This window comes from Xiphophorus couchianus, chromosome 5 (assembly GCF_001444195.1).
Source record: "Xiphophorus couchianus chromosome 5, X_couchianus-1.0, whole genome shotgun sequence".
In the NCBI taxonomy this organism is placed as follows: domain Eukaryota; kingdom Metazoa; phylum Chordata; class Actinopteri; order Cyprinodontiformes; family Poeciliidae; genus Xiphophorus; species Xiphophorus couchianus.
The window spans coordinates 37,158,436-37,179,915 of NC_040232.1; the positions used below are offsets into that span (position 1 = coordinate 37,158,436).

The window sequence follows — 21,480 nt, forward strand, 5'->3', positions numbered from 1 at the left end:
ATCGACAAATCAGAGTTTTCTCAAAATTGCTGTTCCGTTACGCAAATTTCTTTTCAAAATGTCAAATTGCTCAATTATACGGTCAATTGAAATGTAGCTGCTGAAACACTGGCGAAAACATGTTGAAGCGGGTTAACAGAGGAACAATGTTGTGATGACTTCCTGAGTTTAAGAAAGAGAGCTTCTTAAGGAGACAGAGGCCCAATTTCAAGGCATTAAAATTAAGAACTCAAATTTCTTTTAAATCACCTTTGATTATATGATTTATATAACAATCGAAGGCAACATAATTACTTGATTGTTGCCTTCGATCCAACTAAAATGATTCTATATGGCGAAAAACACATAATACTGCCCCTTTGGTAGGACCATAAACATGTGAATGTGCTGCATCAGTGTTTTGTCCTTCTCTGTAGGCTTCCTCTCAACCTTTTTTTCACTTTTTGACCACTCCCTCCCCATAACCTCCTCCTCTCCATCTCCATCCAGGCAGCTCTTACTCATGTCAGATCATTTCCCATCACGCCTCGCCTCTCCTTCACACATCTCCATATTTCTTTGCTGTGTCAACAGGACGAGGATGAGGTCCTTGCCTGCTTAGCGGAGCGTCCCTGCTAAAGATGGCCGCAGAGAGGTAAGAGGCACACAGTGGTTCGCGCTCTCTCCTCAGAGCTCCTACATTCCTTGTCAAGAATCCAGCCGGCGGAGCCTCACGCGCTAACTGAAAGCAGATGGCAAAAGTTTATACCTTATTACAGTAACTTCTGTGTATGATGGAATTTGTCTCTAGTTCTGGGAAAGTCGGTGAAGTCAGTGTGTCGGAAAAGGGATAAGTTGTGATTTCTTCCTAATTTAAGGTTGGAACCCAGAGGCTGTAATTTGTGCAGCTGCAGCGTGTCCTGCGGTCGATCCACTGCACATGTGCGTGCCGCTCCATGGACAGCGAGTGTTTACCGCCGGGCTCCCATTGGGGGATTTTCTTTCAGCCTATAGTTGTGGTCAGGAAATTGCCTCCACTCATAGTAGGAAAGTTTTGTCCCTTTTAACAATTTATGTAAACTGTTCTCTTTTTAGAGTGGAATAATTACTAAAATGTTTGTAATTATATACACAAGCTCAAATATATATATCTATATATGCTCTGCCAATATTTGGTCAAATGTCCCTTTGGAAGAGGCACCACAACTACAGAGTCTTTGTCAGGATCATTTTGGTTAATTCTGGCTGGAAATGGTCAACTGGTTGGTGTCCTGGTTCCTATTTAGTGCACATTTTTAGATTAAATCACTTAGCTTAAACACTTTAACCACATTGATCGTATTTCCCAAACAAAATCTTTTCATTGAGAAATTAGTTTTTTCAAAACTGATGTAAATTTATTTTTGTTATTTCAATTTGCACAATCTTATGGTTATTGGAAACACGTCAGACCCTCACCTCAGGAATTGAGGTGAGGGGCTAAGAGTCAAAAGCACATGCGCTGTTTGACAACATGCCAAAATCACAGTGCTGTATAGTGGACTGGCATGATAACTATAGCTGACTCGCTGTCTAAATGTGGAACTTTTTCCCAATCAATATCAGAAAATACCAGCAATTTCCAGGCAACAGTCTTGTATAAACTTAACTTAAATCAGCTCATTTTTGGGGAGAAACGGGGGCTCGTCCACATTTCTTTGGCTCCCAGTGAGCGTGCTACTTGCATCCAGAGGATTTTAAAGCCAGAGCCCGTTTACTGTCTGACGTCAAGTTTTCTCTGTAATGAAAGGATGTCAGAGGGCCTGCAGGAATCCGCTCTGGACCTCTGAGGTATTACTAAAACTGTTTGACAGCTCGGTGTGAAGTCCAGGGAGCAGCAAAGCAGGGACAATGTATTTCTGTCTCTCCTCTGTTGCGTCATGTCACTATGCCTGTTACTGTTCTCCTTCCTGCATGCCTATCATAGAAGCTTCCCAGCCAGGCAGAGGTTAAGACGGGGGCCAGCCTGCCCGACTCAACATCGTCCTATCATTCCAGCATTTCTGCTGTTTTATGAACCAAGATGTTGCGGTTCGGTGAGTGATGATGGGTATTTGTGTTTTCTTTTTCCACATTCCCTAGGTTTTTCTGTCGTTACTTCCCTTCCCGTGACTCTGAAGGCTCCCAGTAGGCATCTTCTCTGTGTGACATGACTAACCCCACGTGATCTGGTGACCATGATGGCCTCTGTGGTTGCCAATGGAAACAACGATGGGCAGTCTCTGGTGTTGAAAGGGGTGGACCCAGAGACGTGCATGATTGTATTCAAGAACCACTGGGCTCAGGTAAGGCACCAGAAGGTTTAGGAGGCTTACAGGTGCATCTCCATAAACTATACAGTTTTAAAGAAATAAATTTAGCTCAGTAATTCAACAAAAAAAATCTAATTAATATGTTATGTGAATTTATTACACATAGAGTGAGTTATTCACACATCAATAAGAACACAAAATTCTCTTTTTCAGAAACGTAGAGTGCAACAATGGAATAACCCCTTTTATTGCTCCAACAATGTTATTTTTCTCCCGTATTTTTTTCTTCACCTAAAGTTTACATTTATATGCTTGGCTTTCACAGTGCGAACATCTATCTTTTTTTGGCAATAATGTTTTTCTGGCTTCCCTTCTTTACTATTAAAATGAGCAGAAATAATTTATATCACTCTGTTCGTCATGAATATGTAGTACAGTACAGTAATATAAAAGTTTTTTTAATTAACATTTGGATGGTGGTCTGGTTTGTTGAAGTGAACCAGTACATTACTGAAATAAATGTGGGAATGGAAAAGAAAATCTCTGAACTGCTCATCTTAATTTAAGCTTTACTAAAGGCCTGAAAGCTTCTGATGAACCTTTCAGCCATATATTTTTAATGATATTCAACGAATATCATTAAATGATGATATTCATTTAATCATCAAAACTGTCATATTTCCCTCAATAACAGTTTGTATTTAATACGAAATCTACAGAATAAACACTGACATAGCTGAATGCAGTTTCTTGTGTCCTGTCCAGTTCTCTTCGAAGCGTGGCGTTTAAAAACCGCGGCCGGGTGAGTCGTTCTGAAAGGCTTAGCTGCCGCCTCCAAGCCTGAGAGTAAAAAGTGACCTCAGTAAACCTCAGTGGTGAGGGCTGCTGGAATCTTGTCAGCGTGCAGCAGTTTGTCTCTGGATCTTGGCTCTCTAAAGCACCATGTTTACCCCTGTGGGACCAGCAGGGCTGCTAACTCCTAGCTGAACTGACTGAGAGTGACGGGTCGAGGTACACAGAAGTACGATAGGAACTAAGTGTGGTTCCTAACATCACCGACTAGAGCTGTGTTTTCATTTTAGTCCAAGTCTGCATTTTCTTTGTTGCTGCCAGAACCTTCCTTTTCTAGGGTTTGGCTGTCGGTTAAATGTAGCCTGATGTGGCTTTTATTCCAGATGGATTTCCAGTCTCTGTTCCAGTCTCACAGCAGCGCTGTGTCTGGATTCATCTTTCTCCTTCATGTTAAACCTTATCAAACTGGTCACTCCCTCCCACTGTGGGAAAAGAACCAGACATCAGTGACATACAACAATAATCTAAAACATTCTGTAAAGGTTAAGCACATATAAACACAAAATCACGAGAGTCAAAGAAAACATTTCCATACCAATTTTTCATTCGATTTTTTAGGGTTCTTTAGGGCTAAATTTAAAGAGTGGATTCCAAAATGTTTGACACTAGCTATGTTTAAATTCGAAATGTACACAAAACTTTGTCAATATTCCACTAAGGTTGAAAAAAATAAAATTTTGCAATTTCCTTTAATTAAGAAATGCAATTAAAGTCACAAGTGAATGAGTTTGTTCATGCGATAATACATCAAAAAACATGACGCGCCCTCCAACTACTTTCTATAGTCTTCTTCGTGATTTGCGCCACTGCAAAATCCGGTTCTCAATCATGTGACTCGTAGTGTGAAAAAGTGTTTCCATTGCAGTTTTGCAAAATAAACCAATTTCAATATGGCCAAAAACCCATCCCCCCCAACTAATCCTAGTTGCAAAAACTTCTTATCAACAAATGAGGTTTTTTTTTTTTTAATTGGCATGTTTCCATCAAACAAATTTATTTTCAAAATGTCAAAACCAGTCTCTTTGATAGATGAAACCTATTTCTTGAAGCATTTACCTCTGAACTACAAAGCTGCACACAGTTAACAGGCAGAACTCAGGAATTTGACACCAGCACCATGTGACTCGTACTGTTGTGCCAACACCCATAACTCACCCATTCGCAGTACTTGTTCAGGGACTCAGTGAAAACTCGGAGCTGCTTAATGAGCCCAGAGCCGCTGTCTGCTGATACCTCTGTCACACAGGAGAGATGAGGAGAAAGAGAGGGATGAAGAGGAGTAAAAAGGGATGAAATTATGTTAGAAAGAGGGATGAAGAAGAGTCAAAATGATTCATAAAGTAGGGATGAAGTAGATGAGTTGGATAAAGAAACGTTTTCTGGATAAGAACGCATGTCCTAAGTTCACAATGGGACTGTATTTGTACTTTTCCACTAACATTTTGAGTGAAAATATATTAAACCTTGTTTCCAACATTCCGAACTGGTGTCTGCTCTGATGGAGCCAAAGACCACAAACCGAATTCCTCTAGAGCCGTCAGACTTCATACCGTTCCTCCGCCAGCGATGAAGAAAATAACATTTAAAAAAAGACATTACAACATTACAAGTTCAATACATTCTCCTCTTTTTGTTTAAAAACGATAAGAATTGAGTCCTTATCCCTGCTTTTCAGCAAATAAACAGAAACTAAATCATGCTGCCTGGCTGATTTACAGGCCAGGACAAAGGAGCCATCACAAAGATGAGCCCCGAAATCCAAATTACAGGGACCCATGAGGTCCATCAGACCCATCAGGTCAATCATGTCCATCAGGCTGCGGCTGGGAGGATAAACTCTTCCTAAGCTTCCATTAGCTACGCCCAGTTCTCTCAAACAGAACCAGTTATTGTCATGGCAACAGTGTCAAGCTGGGGACACTGGGCCCATTATTGTGACTCTGGTTTCTACCCAGTGGACACACATGGGAGGGTCTGCCAGCAACAAAAGCTGCTTTCTCCTGAGCCGCAGAGCTAATTTTATTTGTACAGCATGAGTCTGTTTCCACCAGTTCCCACCCAGTTTCCATCAGTTTTCCACTTGTTTTCAACTGATTTCACCTGTTTCCAAATGTTCTCCACCCATTTTCACTGGTTTCCACCTGTATCTTCCCTTTTTGACCCACTTTTACTCGGTTTCCACCATTTCTCACTGGTTTCCATCCGTATTCCACTCATTTTGACCCAGTTTCCCCCTGATTTCCACCTGGCGGACACGTTTCAAACAGATGGTAGAAAATCTGCAAGCATCTTAATGCTTCAGGTGAATATTGTAGAACAGACAGACTCAGATAAAGTAACCCTTCTGTGTCCAAATCAGAGCAGATCAGCCATAATTTCTTCCTTCCCTTTATTCAGAGATTTTCTACCACATTTATAATGTTTTTATGGAGGGAAAGGAAAACACACCTCTTCCAGTTGTAGGATCATAAGAAGTGTCAAGATGAAGCCCACCTACAGATCAGCATCCTGGGTCTCTTCATTTAACAGCTGGTGTGCCGCTAAAACAGCCAGGAATGTTCTTCAGAGTCCCACCAACAGAATATTTCTGGGTTCCTTCCTGCAGGTTGTGAAGATCCTGGAGAAGCATGACCCTCTGCGCAGCAGCTCCACGCTGGGGGTAATCGGCCTCGGCGGTGGGGCAGCGGGGGCCCCCCGCTGCGGCCCCATCCCGGTGGACGAGGCGAGCGCCGTGCAGAACTACGTGGAGCACATGCTTTTCCTGCTGATGGAGGAGGAGAGCGGCCAAGGGGGCGCGATGGGGCCCATCCTGGAGTTTGTGGTGATGGAGAACGTGATGGAGCGCCTGTTCGTGTGGAGCCTCCGCCGGGAGTTCACCGACGACATGAAGCTGGAGCAGCTGAAGATGTACGAGATGCTGGTGGGCCAGGCGCACCAGCCGCTGCTGCATCACAAGCCCGTCCTGCGGCCCCTCATGATGCTGCTGTCGTCCTGCTCGGGCGCGGCGGCGCCAACAGTGGAGGCGGAGCTGGTGCTCCTGCTCCACCAGCTCTGCTGCGTTCTGGCGAAGGACCCATTCATTCTGGAGCTGTTTTTCCACACCAGCGAGGACCAGGGGGCCACCAACTTCCTCATCTTCTCCCTCCTCATCCCCTACATCCACAGGGAGGGCCCCGTAGGCCAGCAGGCCAGAGACGCCCTGCTGCTCATTATGTCGCTGTCTGCCGAGGATGAGAGGGTGGCCAAGCACGTCGCACAGAACACCTTCTTCTGCCCGGTGAGCCCCCCCCCCCCACACACACACACATAGGCCTCCTGGGGGCACCTTGTGCCGCCTTCAAGGACAAAGCTACTCCTCAGAGCTGCAGTTTCTGAGCTTCCACCTCACTGAGCAGCCCTCCCCCTGTGATTCTCACACTTGGCTCCTTCAGACTAGCCAGCAACAATTAGCAAACACCTAGTGGAACTGAGCTTCTGTTGAGCTCATTATGCAAGCTTTTTCAAGCTTTTTCTTAGCGAAAAGCTGGTAAAAACATTGTTAAAGGGTTAATAGAGGAGCCATGATGTGATGACTTTCTGAAGGCGGAGTTTCGGAAAGAATAGACATTTTTAAAGAGATGGAGGCCCAACTTCATGGCGCTAAATTGCAAAGTCAAATTTCTTTTAAATCAAATTTGATATATACAGCATTTTTATAACAAATGAAGGTAACATGGTTACATCATTACGCTATAAAATGGCACTATGTGCCTGGAAAACTCAGATTACTGCCCCTTTAAGGAATTATTGACTTGAAGGGGCAGTATTATGTATTATGTAGATGATAAAAACTGCATAACTGGAACCAAGAACTGGGATTGAAGGTCCCAGTTCTCACAGTGTGCCGTCTCTCAGGTGCTGGCCACTGGACTGAGTGGGCTGTACTCATCCCTTCCCACCAAGCTGGAGGTTTCCAGCGAGGAGTGGCACTGCCTTCACAAGGAGGAGTGGCTCCGGATGCCTTCCCTGGTCCAGTTTCTGAACTCACTGGAATTCTGCAACGCTGTGATCCAGGTGAGCCTGTGGGGTGAAATCTGTGTGGGGCCAAGGTCACAGCCACCAAGGGGACTCTCACAAATGGTCCTCTCAAACCTCCCCAGCTGCCGTTTAAATTCAGTACTCTTGTTGAGTCAGACTGTGTTGTTACCTAGCAACCCAAGCTGAGTTCCAGCACATTTGGTCAGCTGGTTGTTAGAAAAAAACTAATGTTTTGTTGTTGACTTACCATCCAGAAAAAACCTGCTGGAATTTTGTTGGATGTGCAGGAGGCTCCACTACTGCTTTTCAAAGATGTGCGGTTGTACAATTGCACATCTGTTTGCAGCCATTTTCACAAGTGAGCGTGAATGTTTCGTTGGTAGGGGGCATGGCCAGCAGAAGCTCGTTTGGATTTAAGGTGACTTAAATCTAAATGATTTAAGTCACCTGTTTTAATGCTTTAGGAGACCCTAAAACATTTGAAAGGACCTTAAAATAGCACAACCGACTTGGTAAAATCTCATTATCTGATAATGATTTTGTGCCAAAAAGAGGATATATACAGTACAGACCAAAAGTTTCGACACACAGTTGTGTCCAAACTTTTGGTCTGTACTGTATACATACATACATACATACATACATACATACATACATACATACATACATACATACATACACACACACACACACACACACACACACACACACAAGGGTAAGGGGTTTATGTTGGTTTCGGGGATTAGAGCTGCTGCTGATTGACTCACCTGTTAAGTGTGGTAAAAGGTACAGGGACAAGTTAAATATATGAATATCTTGGTATTTCTTTTCCGTAATTCATTAAAGTACAACAGGCCACCTTTAAAGAACACAGCCTGGTTCAGGGAATCAAAAGATATTTCCTGTTTTTGTTCTTCCTGCAAACATGTGGTTCCACCTGATGGACAGTATTTCAGCAATGGCCCTGTTTCTCTTGATGTTTTTTCCAGGTCGCCCATCACACCATCAGAGACCAGCTGCTGGCTTACATCTATAATGGTTTCCTTGTACCTGTCGTCGCACCAGCACTGCACAAGGTTTGTTGTTTTCTCCCATCACCATCACATGCGACTGGTACTTGATGACAAAGCAGAGGACGTATGTTTTAACTTGTACCAATTATCTGGCTTATGCCAATTTCTGCTGTATGCAGCTCACTCTAGAGGAGGTGATGACCACCACGGCGTACCTTGACCTCTTCCTGAGGAGCGTGACCGAGCCGGCCCTGCTGCAAACCTTCCTCTCCTTCCTCCTCCTCCACCAGCATGAGGGCGTCTACATTCTGGACACACTGGTTAGCCGCATCAACACACCCTTCCAGGTACACAACCAGATCCACATATTCTATGTCTTCTTTACAAAATGTCCATTATTTAATGTAAACAGTACGACCCATAAGCCCCAAACTTGGGATATTGGGGCTTTATTCTTTCACATTATTAGTTGTATGAAAAGAGGCAACCAGCGTTTAAAGAACTAAAGAATTCCCAGTACAACAAAAAACATCTGCCCCTTCCAGCTGGTTTTAAAGGGGCAGTAAAATGTAAAATTGACTTTATTGAGCTTTAAATCATGTTATAATGTTATTCATTCAACAAGAACATACCTAGACTGTTGCTTTGATTCTTTCCTGCATGTTTGAGAAATCCTTTTTACCTCCCTTGGCAACCATTCAGCTGTGCAAAACATCTAAGTGGACCGAGCTCTCAAGGGTGAAGATCCTTCAGACTAGCCAGTAGAAATTAGCAAACACCTGGTGGAACTGCACATCAGCAGAGCTCATTAGACCGTCTACTTCTCAGTGAAATGTAGAGTTTCAGAAAGAGCAGGAGTTTCTTAAAGAGACAGAGGACCAATTTTGATGTGTTAAAGTACGAAGTCAAATTTCTTTTTAGCAATGTTTGATATATGCAGCATTTTTATGACAACTGAAGACAACTTAGTTACTTGATTGTGCTATAAAATGGCACTATGTACCTGGAAATCACATAACACTGCCCCTGTAAATGGATCAGGTCAGGCGGATTTTTTTCCTCATTCTTTTTTGTGTCTGTGTGTTTCCATAACGACTCCAGTTGGGAACGGTGTCCCTGGCGCTCTTTCGGACTCTGATTGGCCTCTACTGCGAGGATGTGATGCTGCAGCTCGTCCTCAAGTGAGTGGCTCATTTGCTGAGCTTCACTTCTTTTATGACAAGATGAGCTTTTCCCACCAGGATTATCTCTCTGCCATCCCCTCTCTCAAAGCCCCCCTGACCGCCCGGGTTTTCCTGACTTGCCTTCCTGCCTGCCTCTGCAGGTACTTGATCCCCTGCAACCACATGATGCTGAGTCAGAGACGAGTGGTGAGGGAGAGGGACTTCTACTCAGGATCTGCGGCCAAGATCCTGGCGCTAACACCATCCTGCTGCTCCCCGGACCGCAGCCCCCCACCCCTCCGCCAGCTGGACTCCATCCTCTTCTCCAAGGGGGGGGAAACTCCAAACAACTCCAGCAACACAGGTAGCTAAGGAGTGTATGGAAGTTGGTCATGATATACAGTTGAAACTAGATATTTAAACGACATGAAAAGACACAAAACCCTCCCTTTCTCCATGTCTGAGACTAAAACTCTTCCAGGTTTTGATCAGTTATATTTAAAGTAGTTGTTCATGCCACCAGTGATTGTTTCCATCCTAAAAACAATGGGCAAAAACCACCAACCAAAAAAATGGAGGACAATGCTTTCCTTTTTATAAAAGTGTGAACATGCAAGATCCTCTTTATGTTTCTGATCTACAGTGTTCTTTTAAAAAAAAGGCTCACAGAAACACGACAGATGACTTTTGTTTTATTAGATATTGTTCAGTTTATTCCTAGGCAGGTGAAAAAGTAAAAAAACAAACAAATTCTTAGTAAGTTTGTTTTCTCTGTACCTGAATATATTATACTAAATTATTTTCTGAGGTAAAAACTAGAAGTGGACGTGCCCAGCTGGAATTTACTATAAAGACGAAATGTCCCCTAATCCTGCATAAGCCTCTTGGTGGGTTTATTTCCACTTGCCTGAGGAGCCATTGTGCTTTCCTCCAGCATAAAGCTCCTTATGAAGTCAAAGTGAACGAAAGCTTTTCAGACACGTTTTAAAGCCTCTAAATCTGCAGCAAGGCCATATTTGTGTAACATAACTGATCATAGAGGAATGTGTGTCAGGTGGTAATCTGCATGTAGCTGCAGTGTGGAACAGGGAGGATGATGATGGTGTGTATTACCAGACACTGAGACCTCCTGCTACTCCGCTCTGTTACATCACTTTACCCCCTGCTGTTGATGTCAAACTCATTATTTCTGCTCTGAGGCAGTTCTATTAAACAGAGTGGTGGACATACTACTCAGTACTAGAGTAAAAATATTGACACTCATGATCAAACCTTTCTCAACTACAAGTCAGTAGATTTATTCTAAAATTGACTCATGAAAGTACTAAAGTATTCAAAAATACAAATGATATTTTCTAATATCAGTACTTGCTGATGTAATCTGATGATGTGTTAACATGTAGAACTACTCTGCTACAAAATGTCACACCAGCTGTAAAAACCTCAGCATACAAATGTAATTAAAAAATATCTATTTTCATTATTTATTATTATTTAAAACACTAACATTGGTAATTATAAATAATTCCATACTTACCACTTTTGCCCAAAGTGCTCTCTCTCTCTGTGAGAGGATGCGGTATTTGGAACTCACTTCCTGTCAATTTAAAGTCTTCAGTATGTTAAAAAAAACGAATAAAAACAATGCATTCATACGTAATGTTTGTTTATATTGTCATGTTTTTCATTTCTGTGTTTTATATGTATGTTTGTGCATATGTTGTCAATATCATGTTTCATTATTTTACATTATTATTACTATTGTACTTTACAGTAGCTTTTAGAAAATCCAGACTACGGACCAGGCCTGCCACTGTAGCACATTTTGGTGGACGATAAATTGTCCCAGAAGTTGTTAGGATAAACGATAATATTGTTGTTTTGAGACCATTTTCAAGTAATGTAATAGTAATGACATAATAATGCAAGAACACATTCTGAAGGATCAATAAACTTTAAATTCTATTGAACATTTAACACTGGAACCGGAAGACATTTTAAATATTCAAGATTAATAACAAAAACAAACAGAAATAACAAATAAAATGAATTATGAATCTCTATAAACAACATTTTTCTTCAAACTAAAGGGTAAGTTGAGGCCAAAGCACCTGAAGACTTTTGTCATCCAGTTTTTCATAAAACGAGAGACAACAATAAATCATGGAAATGGAAATTATTGATCTGGTTTTAATTTATCATGCAATGAATTGATTTATTCCGACAGGCCATGGAACTGCTGCTTTCTTCAGTTTGTGTATTTTATTTTTGTCTGTCCTTATCAATTAAAGCTAATAAATAAGATGGATAAACATGGCCGCCTGTTCTCTGTCGCCATCAGACCAGCAGGGCAGCTGCTCAGACGAGGACGACGGCTCTGGGAACCGCTGCACCATCGGCTCAGAGATCTACCTGGACGTCAGCTATCTGCATTACCTCTGCGACGCCCGCCTCAGCATCAGCGGCTGCATCCGGGCCTGCCGGGTGTGGTCGGCGCCGTACGACGGCGAGATCCCTCCTCCAGAGCGGTACCAGGCGGGCGTCCTGGAGGAGCCGGCGCCGGATGGCCGGCAGCCTCAGAGGAGAGTCCCTCCCCCACCGGCACCACCGCCGCTGCTGCTGCTGCCACCGCCGCCGCCACCTCGCCCCGGACCCACCAAAGACCTGGCCTCCTTCGCCCAGCTGGAGCTGGAGTGGGACGACAGCTTTGATGCGTGTCCAGTACAGGAAGCTGAGGCCTCCGCAAACCCCAAGCCTTCCTCTGAGCCGCTCCCCAAGCACATCCAGGAGATGAGGCGGTCGGCCATCATGCTGGTAAAAGGCTCGTACTCCGAGGAGAGCGACTTCCAGGACGACGTCATGGTGTACGACCTGGTCGCCAAGAAAGACGCCTCAGAGATGGAGCGGGCGTCACCGGTGGACGAGGCCCCGTTGGCCTCACCGAAGAATGGGCTCAGTAGAACCCTGACTGCCGATAACGCAAAGAACAGCTTAAAGGCCAAGGTCAAAGGTGACACTGACTGCAACGGGAACCTGCAGAAGGCGACTAACACCAGTGAGGATCTCCTAGCTCAGTATGAGGAGCTGATCCGCTCTCTGGTCAGCGAGGCAGGTGGGAAACCGGTGAGGGCTGATGGAGAGGTGAGGAAGACTGCAGCAACAGAGGAAGAGGAGGTGGAGGAGGAAGAAATGGACTTCACTTCCTTTACAGCTGAAACGCCAGAGTCAGAGAAACCACAATCTCCGGTGGGGGCCATCCAGAGATTCAGGAGTGGAAGCTGCAGAGGAAACTTGGCTTTACCTTTCACAGGTCAGTTCAGGCTCTCACTGAAAAAACGCAAAATCTTACCAAGGAATTTTGGTCTCATTTCCAGTGAAAATGTCTTAGTACATCTGAAGTTAGACAAAACTAACTTATAAGTAACCTTTCAGAAAGATATAGGAGCTTATTTTAAAAAAATAATTCCTTAATATTGATGAAAAATTATCAGTTCCATTGGCAGATTATTTCACTTATATCAAGGGAAAAATGTCATGTTTTTCGTCAAGTTATCTGCTAGTGGAGCTGCTACTTTATCCATCAATATTAAGGAATTAGGGACTTAAACAAGCTCATATATCTTGCTCAAAAGTTTTGTTAGTTTTGTTTTATTTCAGGTGTACTGAGGTAGTTGTACTATCAAAATTCCTTGGTAAGATTTTGTGTTTCTGCAGTGTGCAGCTTTGAAAAAGTAAAACATGGAAACAGTAAGAAGCTGCCTTTCTAAACATTTCACTATTGCCTAAAAAAACACAGTTTAGCAATTGCTGTGTTTTTGTACTTTTTCGTTTTTTCGAATTTTATTGAATGTTATAAATCGCAAATGAAATGACAGTAATACAATAAATGCTAAACATTCAAATGAGTGGGTAGAAGTACAAACATATTAAAATTTCACTGCTTCTCCAGCAACATCACAATTATGATTTCTTCCTATTTATAAGTAATGTATCAGTATACCTTCATTCTACTTACAGATTCTTTAGTAATGTAAATTATGTATTTACAATATTCTTATAGGTAAGACTATCACTTAATAGTAGCTCTAATAATTTATATTATAAAGTCTTTCTTCCTTTGAAAACAACGTTTGAATATTTTCTGTTAAATAAGGCACACAATTAAAATCACACGTAAATAAGTTTGTTCACTAAACATGCAGCGCCGTCATTATCCTATTGCTTCCTGTTGCCTTCTGCTTCGTGGATTGCACCAAGGACAACATCCAGTTGTGTATTATGTAACTCATGATGCAAAAACAGAAGAAAGAACAAAAAAAAGTGGTTCCATTATTTTGAGAAATAAACCAATTTTGATATGGCCAAAAAACCCCCAAAAACTCAAACTTGTTATGGAAAAACAAGATTTTTTTTTTTTTCCGAAATTGCCGCGTTCCATTAAGCAAATGTATTTTCAAACTGTCAAACTGAACCGTGGTCGATGGAAACGCAGCTAATGCTCCTCCTGCAGGTCCCTTCATCAGCGTGCTGCTGTCCCGCCTGGAGAACATGCTGTCCAACAGCCTTCATGTCAACCTGCTGCTGACGGAGATCCTGGCCCAGCTGGCTGCTTACCCCCAGCCGCTGCTCCGCTCCTTCCTGCTCAACACCAACCTGGTGTTCCAGCCCACCGTCCGCTCGCTCTACCAGGTAACACACGCGCACACACCCACACGCGCATACAAAAAGCTTATTTCACTTACAGCTAGTACTTTTCGTTAATATTAAGGAATTATTGACTTAAAACAATGACGGCGTGTTAGGGCCATTGTAAATATATAAAAAAGGACTAAATTTCCTCCAAACATCTCGGAATAGTTCTAGAAAAAAAACAAGGAAATTTTGGTTCTGCAAAAGTCAAACATTGTCAAGAAAAAACACAAACTTTTTGATTAATCTCAGAGACATTTTCTAGAAGAAAACTTGGAATTTTCATAGTCCTTTGGCACTAATATGCCTTTGTGTAACGGAGCTTGTTTTAACTTAATAATTCCTTTAAATTGACGCAAAAGTACAAAAGTGAAATTATCTGCCAGTAGAAGCAGTACTTTATTATCAATATAATTATCAACTTTAAACAAGCTCCATTATTTTGCTGAAAAGTTACTTGAAAAATAGTTTTGTCTTATTTCAAGTTCACTAAGATATTTGCACTAGAAACCAGACCAACTAGAAGATTTTGTGTTTTTGCGGTGGGGCTACCCTTGGATCATGTGGAAGTGAAGTAGATTCTTAGTGCAATGATTTTTCCTCAGGTATTGGCTACTGTGAAGAACCAGATAGAAGAGCTGGCCGCCTGCAGGAAGGACTTCTCAGAGCTGATCACTGTGGCCCAGCACTGGCTGCTGGCCAGGGAGGCCTCCTTCATCACCGCAGGTAAACTCACACCTCAGCTTGGACTGATTTCTGCCTCAAAAACTGAGTCATCTACTCCAGCTCATTTTTTTAATGTACATTTTTAACTTTTTCACATCAAAACAGCACAAATATGAGCAATAAATTGTAACAAGCTGAAGAAGAAGTGCAGTTGAAGTATTACTTCACTTCTCCGAGACAGAATGAATATATCCTGGTACTGAGGCAGTGTGGCTCTCCACCCAGGGTGCCCTTCTGATGGAAATCACATGGCAAAAACACAAATTCTAGACCAAAAATTTTTTTTGGTTTTGTGATTCTTGTGCAAATATCTTAGTGCACCAGAAATAAGATAAAACTAGCTTACTAGTAACTAGTAAGACAGGGTGCCCAAAGTGGGTCCTGGAGGGCCTGCATCCTGCATGTTTCAGTTCTCTCCCTGGTTTAACACACCTGGATCAAATGATGGCTCGTTAGAGGCCTAAGAAGAACATTGACCTGCTGAAAAGGTTGTTACTACCAACCAGGGAGAGAACTAAAACATGCAGGATGCCGGCCCTCCAGGACCCACTTTGGGCAGCCCGTAGTAAGATATATGAGCTCATTTTAAATTAATAATTCCTTAATATTGATGAAAAAGAACTAGTTCTACCAGTGAAACAATTATAAATTATAAATGAAATTATCTGCCAATGGAAGAAATTTCATCCATATTAAGGAATTATTGACTGAATAAGCTGCTATTTCTTGCTGAATTGTTACTTGCACATTAGTTTAGTCTTTTTCAAGCACACTAAGATATTTGGACCAGAAAAATAGATCAGAAATACTTGATAATATTTCTTTTATTAATATACAGTACAGACCAAAAGTTTGGACACACCTTTCTAATTCAATGGGTTTTCTTTATTTTCATGACTATTTATAAGGCAAGAAATCCCACTTATTAACCTGACAGGACAGGTTGACCTATGAAGTGAAAACCATTTCAGGTGACGACCTCTTGAAGCTCATCAAGAAAATGCAGAGTGTGTGCAAAGCAGTAATCACAGCAAAAGGTTGCTACTTTGAAGAAACTAGAATATAAGGGGTATTTTCAGTTGTTCTACATTTTTGTTTAGTGCATATTTCCACATGTGTTATTCATAGTTTTGATGCCTTCAGTGTGAATCTACAATGTCAATAGTCATGAAAATAAAGGAAACTCATTGAATTAAAAGGTGTGTCCAAACTTTTGGTCTGTACTGTATGTTTTTACAGTGCTCACATTCGGGTATAAAAGTTCTTCAGTTCCTTCTAAAGTCACTCATGTTCATCACTGATCACGGCCTAATGCAGCTAACAGTTACAAATCAGACATTCATGTTTCTGCAATAACAGAAACATGAATAATTGTGATGATATAAAAAAGCTGTGACAAAGCAGCAGCAGTAAGAAGTGATGCCTCATTTACAGGTCTGAACAGATCCGATGATTATTTTCTTCAGGCCGTGTATCTGCAGGTTTCTCCTCCTCCTCCTCCAGGCCTCGTCTTTCTGAGCTTCAGCCCGGCGTTTGAACTGGATCTTCTGTAGCTTCACAGCCGAAAACACTCTTAGAAATATCAGCAGGGTGTTTGTAGAAAAATGAACTATGGAAATTGTAAAGCTCATATCTTATTCTGTTTACTTGGAGCTGTCTGTTTTTAGGATTTTTGAATCATTTAAAAATGGAGAAATGCCCTCATTTTCGCTCCGTTGAAACGTTCACCTGTTTGTTTTGGGTTCTCTCAGATAAAACCAGCAGCGGTGGGTCCAGCCAGCACGAAGGAGGAAGGTTCCTGAGGAACTCCCTGCCTCCCAAACCCAAAGCCATCTCTCCGGATCAGACGGAGGTCTTCGCTACAGTCCTCTTCTCCGAGTTCCTCAAAGAACTGGCAGCCATCGCTCAGGAGCACTCCATCCTGTCCCACGTTCCCATGGAGGAATAGGGAGCCACATCAGTGCCTTTTCAGGCACTGTTTAATTAATCAAAGGGTTTCCCCCCCCCGCTTTTTTATAGAAAGATTTTGAAGATATTTATTTTTTCAAACAAATCAACTTTGATTGACTTCCATCCTCCTGCCTCCTGCGAAGCCTGGAGACAAACTGCAGCTCCTCCCTGCTGCAGTCCCACCAAAGACTTTTATATTTTCCCAAACGTTTTCTGAACCGTCTGAATGTTTCCTGCAACCAGCCGCAGCGGCGACACGCTGCTCTCTGTGCTTTCTTTTCTGTCTCAGACGTTGTCTTTAAGCATCAGGATGCACTGCAAAAACACAAAATCTCACCAAGTAATTTCTGGTACAAATATCTCAGTGCACCTGAAGTAAGACAAAACTAATTTACAAGTATCTTTTCATCAAGAAACAAGGAGCTTGATTGAATCAGTATATATATTTACTGGCAGATTATTTCACTTATAGCAATACATGTTTCTCATGTTATAAGTGAAATCATTTCCAAATTGAACTAGCACTTTTTCATTAATATTAAGAAATTATTGACATAAAATAAACCCCTATGTCTTGCTGAAAAGTTACTTGTAAGTTTGGTTCCTCTTATTTCAAATGTAATAATAATATTTGCACTAAAAGCTAGACCAAAAGTACTTGGTAATATTTTGTGTTTTTTGCGGGGTAATATTCAACGTCGACTTATTATTTAGCTTTTTGTAGATACTGAGACCTTTAAAGAAACACTTCCAGCTACAGCTGTTACAAGTTGAGTCCTAACTGCCTACAGATTTCACTAAGTGCATTAACAGTCTTCAGGTTCAGATGTTTCGGTGCTAAATCACTGCGGCGCCTCTGGCACCTCCTTCCTTTTCTGACCCGCTATTGGCTCTGCACATTTTCCATTGTTCCCTACATGATTACTGACACCTCTTGTAAAATAATATATCTAAAAAAAAAATCTTGAAATAAATGCATTTGTGGTTGCAGCAGCAGAATCAAATAATAATAATAAAAACTTCCAACCTTTACATTAAATATATTTATTCAGGAAGGATATATTTTTTCAAGATGGGTTGTATTTACCAAAATCCCCAACAGTTACTGTAAAATATGCGTAGATAAACATTTCGTATAAATTCATAGTTTTATCTCTTATGTGTTGAGTTGATTAGCTTGTGTGGATATTTATAATGAGTCTTTATCTCTTGTCTGCCTGGTGTGAAACATGTGGCCCACACTGCAAAAACACAAAATCTTACCAAGTATTTTGGTCTAATTTCTGCAATATTGTAGTACATTTGAAATATGTACTACAAAACTAATATAAGCTTGTCAATAAGTCCTAAATATTGATGGAAAAGAAGCAGATTATTTCTCTTATAACATGGGGAAACTAATACTTTTTCATCATTATTACAGCATTTCTAATTCTTATGAATTTTGCTGAAAAGTTAGTTTTGTCTTATTTCAAGTTTGCTAAAGAAACTAGACCAAAAATACTTGCTAAGTTTTATTTTTTTTGCAGTGCAGAGATCCATTTTGCTCAGCCACTATTCACAACGTGAAAAACAAGAAAACATACCAGTCTTTGTCCTGGTCCTGGTTAGCTGACCAAGTGGTCAAATTATTTCACTTATGGGAATAATGTCTTGTTATAGGTTTGTTATAGGAAATTGTCTGCCAATTCTTAACTTTAAATAATCTCCTAAGTGTTGCTCAACAGTTCCATATGAGTTAGTTGTGTCTTATTTAAAGTGCACTAAGACATTTGCACTAGAAAGTAGACTAAAATTACTTGGTACGATTTTGTTTTTGTATTGTAAGCATTCAACATGAGAAAATCTTCTTCTGTGCAGACAGAGCGTTTGCATACTTTAGCCAGGATTAATCACTGTACATCTTGTATCAGTCCCAGCAGATCCCATTACAGATATATTACATCATCAGAGCTGTAATAAGCATGCTGGAACTTTAGACCTACTTATTTTACACAAGGCAGATGTGCAATAATGTGGAACTGATGGAGGGATCTTCGGTCACCACGTCTCCTCAACGTTTAATCATCATCATTTATTTAAGACTTCTGCGCTCTTTCAGCTTTACAAGGGGTGCCAAAAGATGCCGTCTTTATGTATATGTGTACAGAAGAGCAGAGCCAGGTTCACCACTGCTGTATGTAATGTGCCTTTCACCTTTACCTGTTTATGATGTAGAAATCATAAGGAAAATGTTCTGAGAGAAAAAAAAAACACTATGCAAATGAATTGTATTGGGGATATTAGCTGTTAGATCACTGTGATTACGGGTAGGGGTATTTAAGATGTTCGTTGAGTGTTTTTCTATTTCGTCGCTTTCTTCCTCTTGCTTGTGAAAAGGCGTTTTAAAGCTGATAAAAGCATAAAATCACTTTATGGAGGGTTGATGCTCATATCTGTCCAGTGTAATCTTACAGCACAATAATGATTCTATGGGCATAAAAATGAAATAAAAGTCTTTTATAGACCTTGCCTGTTGGTAATCTTATTTATGTTGCACATTTTCAGCAACAATGCAGTTCAAAGTGCTTTTCATGAATTAGAAAGAAATACAAATAAAACAATAAAACCAAAAGAAAGACAAAAGGGCAAAAGAATAAAACTACATATTGGTTCCCCATGTTTAATAAGAATAAACACTCCATATAAACTAGTAGGGGTTTCTCTGGATTCTTGTTCTGATAAAATTAGATGTTGGTTCTCCATGTTTGATTCTATTAGTAAGTACAAAACTAAACCTTGGTTCCAGTTATTCTGTGTTGAGTTCTAGATTCGTACAACATGGAGAACCAACTAAATGTTGGTTCTCCATGTTTGATTCTTGTTCTGGGTTGTTGAGTAGACAGTAGTTTCTAAGTTTGTTCTAGATATTCTAAAAGGAGTTTCTCTACTTGTGTCAAAAGGAAGGCTTCAGTTTGACACTTTAAGCGTAAAATATTTTATTCAAAGCAGTGAACAAAGCCACGTGAAGAAAGTTGAAAAGATATATGACCACAACCTGCTGGTTGAAGCCAGCCGTGGAAACATGGCGTCTTCAGACTAAAAATTGTTTTGAGTAACAAAATGAATCTGAAGACCAGACCGTATACAGACACAGTAAAATTCATCAGAACAAGTTTCCATGTTTGTCTCGATAAAAATATCAGTCCTTCGTTTTTAACTCTCCTGCAGTCCTAAGAGACGGGGCTCATTGGACACCGCAAGTTTTTCAGCCTGTGGGTCCGTCAGGGTCGCAAGTGTTTTTACAAGAATTTTTTTTACTTTTTCTTTTCTTTTTCTTTATTTGTTTTTGTGGTTTTATGAACTGACAGACTGACTGAACACCCTCATGGCTTCCCTGCTGTCCGACCGTGTCATCTGCCACACTCCTCCTGAGCGTTGTGCTAAGACCACCAGGGGGTTTTAAGATAAATGCTTATTGTTGACATTTTTCTAGGTTTTAATCGTTAACAGTAACATCTTGTGATCCCGAACTGCTCCAAAACGCTTGAAAATAAACCAAAAGTTGATCATTTTGGGAAAATATTGGTTAGGGAAGAACCCTGTGGAGAAGAAGGTTAATTTATTCAAACCTCATCAATATATCATGTGATTAGCTTCATTCTTGGTCTTAATTTAAACTGTGTGTTTTAGATGGTGTATAAAACCATCTGGTTAGCATTTTTCTATTGCAGGTTTTGGATTTGACATCCCTTAATCATTAAATTGTATATCTTGCAGACATTTTCAGAGAGATGTTTGGAAGCGTTTATCGCTGTTAATTATATTTTCTGCTCAAGGTTAATTAAAACACAATATATAAATTATATCACATCAGACGTGGACTTCATAAAAGGTCCACGTTTTTATCCTTTGATATTTTCAAAAGGTACTTTTAATCTAACAAAGGATTTATTGAATATGACTGTGTACTATGTACTGAATAAATAGGTTGAGAACATTTGTACTTTCACAACTTCAGTACATATTTTATGCATATGTCATTTTAAAACCAGGGGAGCTTTTAAAATAAAGAAGATTGTAAGCTAGATGATCATAGTAAACATGTAATACAAATTACACATATTTGTATAATTTGACTAACTTGCTCCTGCAGTTTTGGCCCGCAATGGACGTCTGAGATTCAGGAACCGTTTCTGTCAGATTATTCATTTCAAAGAATGAAGATGACTGAATTTGTTTGTGTACACTGGAGAATTATTGTACAACCTGTCAAAGACGACTGTATAACGTCCTGATTCAAACTGCTGGATGCATCTGATGTTAAAATTTGCTTGATGAACTGAAAGCATTTAATTGTGACAGAAAAGCAAAGACAGAAGAAGTCTGGTTGAGGGGGTAAATACTTTTCACAACGTGTATTTATTAAAAACTAAATCCTGTGAAATCTGGAGCGAAGGAAACACACACCTTTTATTTCTGTGGTCTCGTCTCAGAAGCAGCCGACAGACTCCAGCTGCCCTCAGCGGCTGATGGACTCTGTTTACATTAAATATAAATCAACCAAAGGAGCTGCGCAGAACCACTGAGCGCTTCATGTCAAGAGAAAATGAATATTTAACAAGATTTGTGCAAGTGTTTGACAATCATAACGTGCTCCACCCACAAGAGGGCGCTCAGTGCTCAGGCTGCTGCAGCATGGAGTGAACCTTCTTAAGCCTCACTAAACTAGAAGTTGAGATAAAAGGTTCTGATCCGACTGAACTTTGTGAGAACAAAAACTAGTTTCTACTTAAATCAAAAACACCACAGATAGAAAAA

The 21,480-nt window shown here is 40.8% G+C and overlaps 1 protein-coding gene across 2 annotated transcripts in view; it reads left to right on the top strand.

Annotated features, from left to right (window-relative positions):
- The window catches only part of fhip1aa (FHF complex subunit HOOK interacting protein 1Aa), a 32,893-nt gene extending 15,694 nt beyond the window's left edge, over positions 1-17,199 (top strand). For both annotated transcript variants that reach the window (XM_028016232.1, XM_028016233.1), the window contains exons 2-13: positions 574-634; positions 2,101-2,303; positions 5,728-6,399; positions 7,017-7,175; positions 8,129-8,215; positions 8,332-8,499; positions 9,254-9,333; positions 9,477-9,679; positions 11,657-12,625; positions 13,826-14,004; positions 14,610-14,730; positions 16,482-17,199. In XM_028016232.1, the coding sequence (XP_027872033.1) occupies positions 2,196-2,303; positions 5,728-6,399; positions 7,017-7,175; positions 8,129-8,215; positions 8,332-8,499; positions 9,254-9,333; positions 9,477-9,679; positions 11,657-12,625; positions 13,826-14,004; positions 14,610-14,730; positions 16,482-16,678 (2,943 nt within the window). In that variant the 5' untranslated portion in view covers positions 574-634; positions 2,101-2,195 and the 3' untranslated portion in view covers positions 16,679-17,199. The remainder of the gene's footprint in view (positions 1-573; positions 635-2,100; positions 2,304-5,727; positions 6,400-7,016; positions 7,176-8,128; positions 8,216-8,331; positions 8,500-9,253; positions 9,334-9,476; positions 9,680-11,656; positions 12,626-13,825; positions 14,005-14,609; positions 14,731-16,481) is intronic.
- Positions 17,200-21,480: the final 4,281 nt, after the last annotated feature.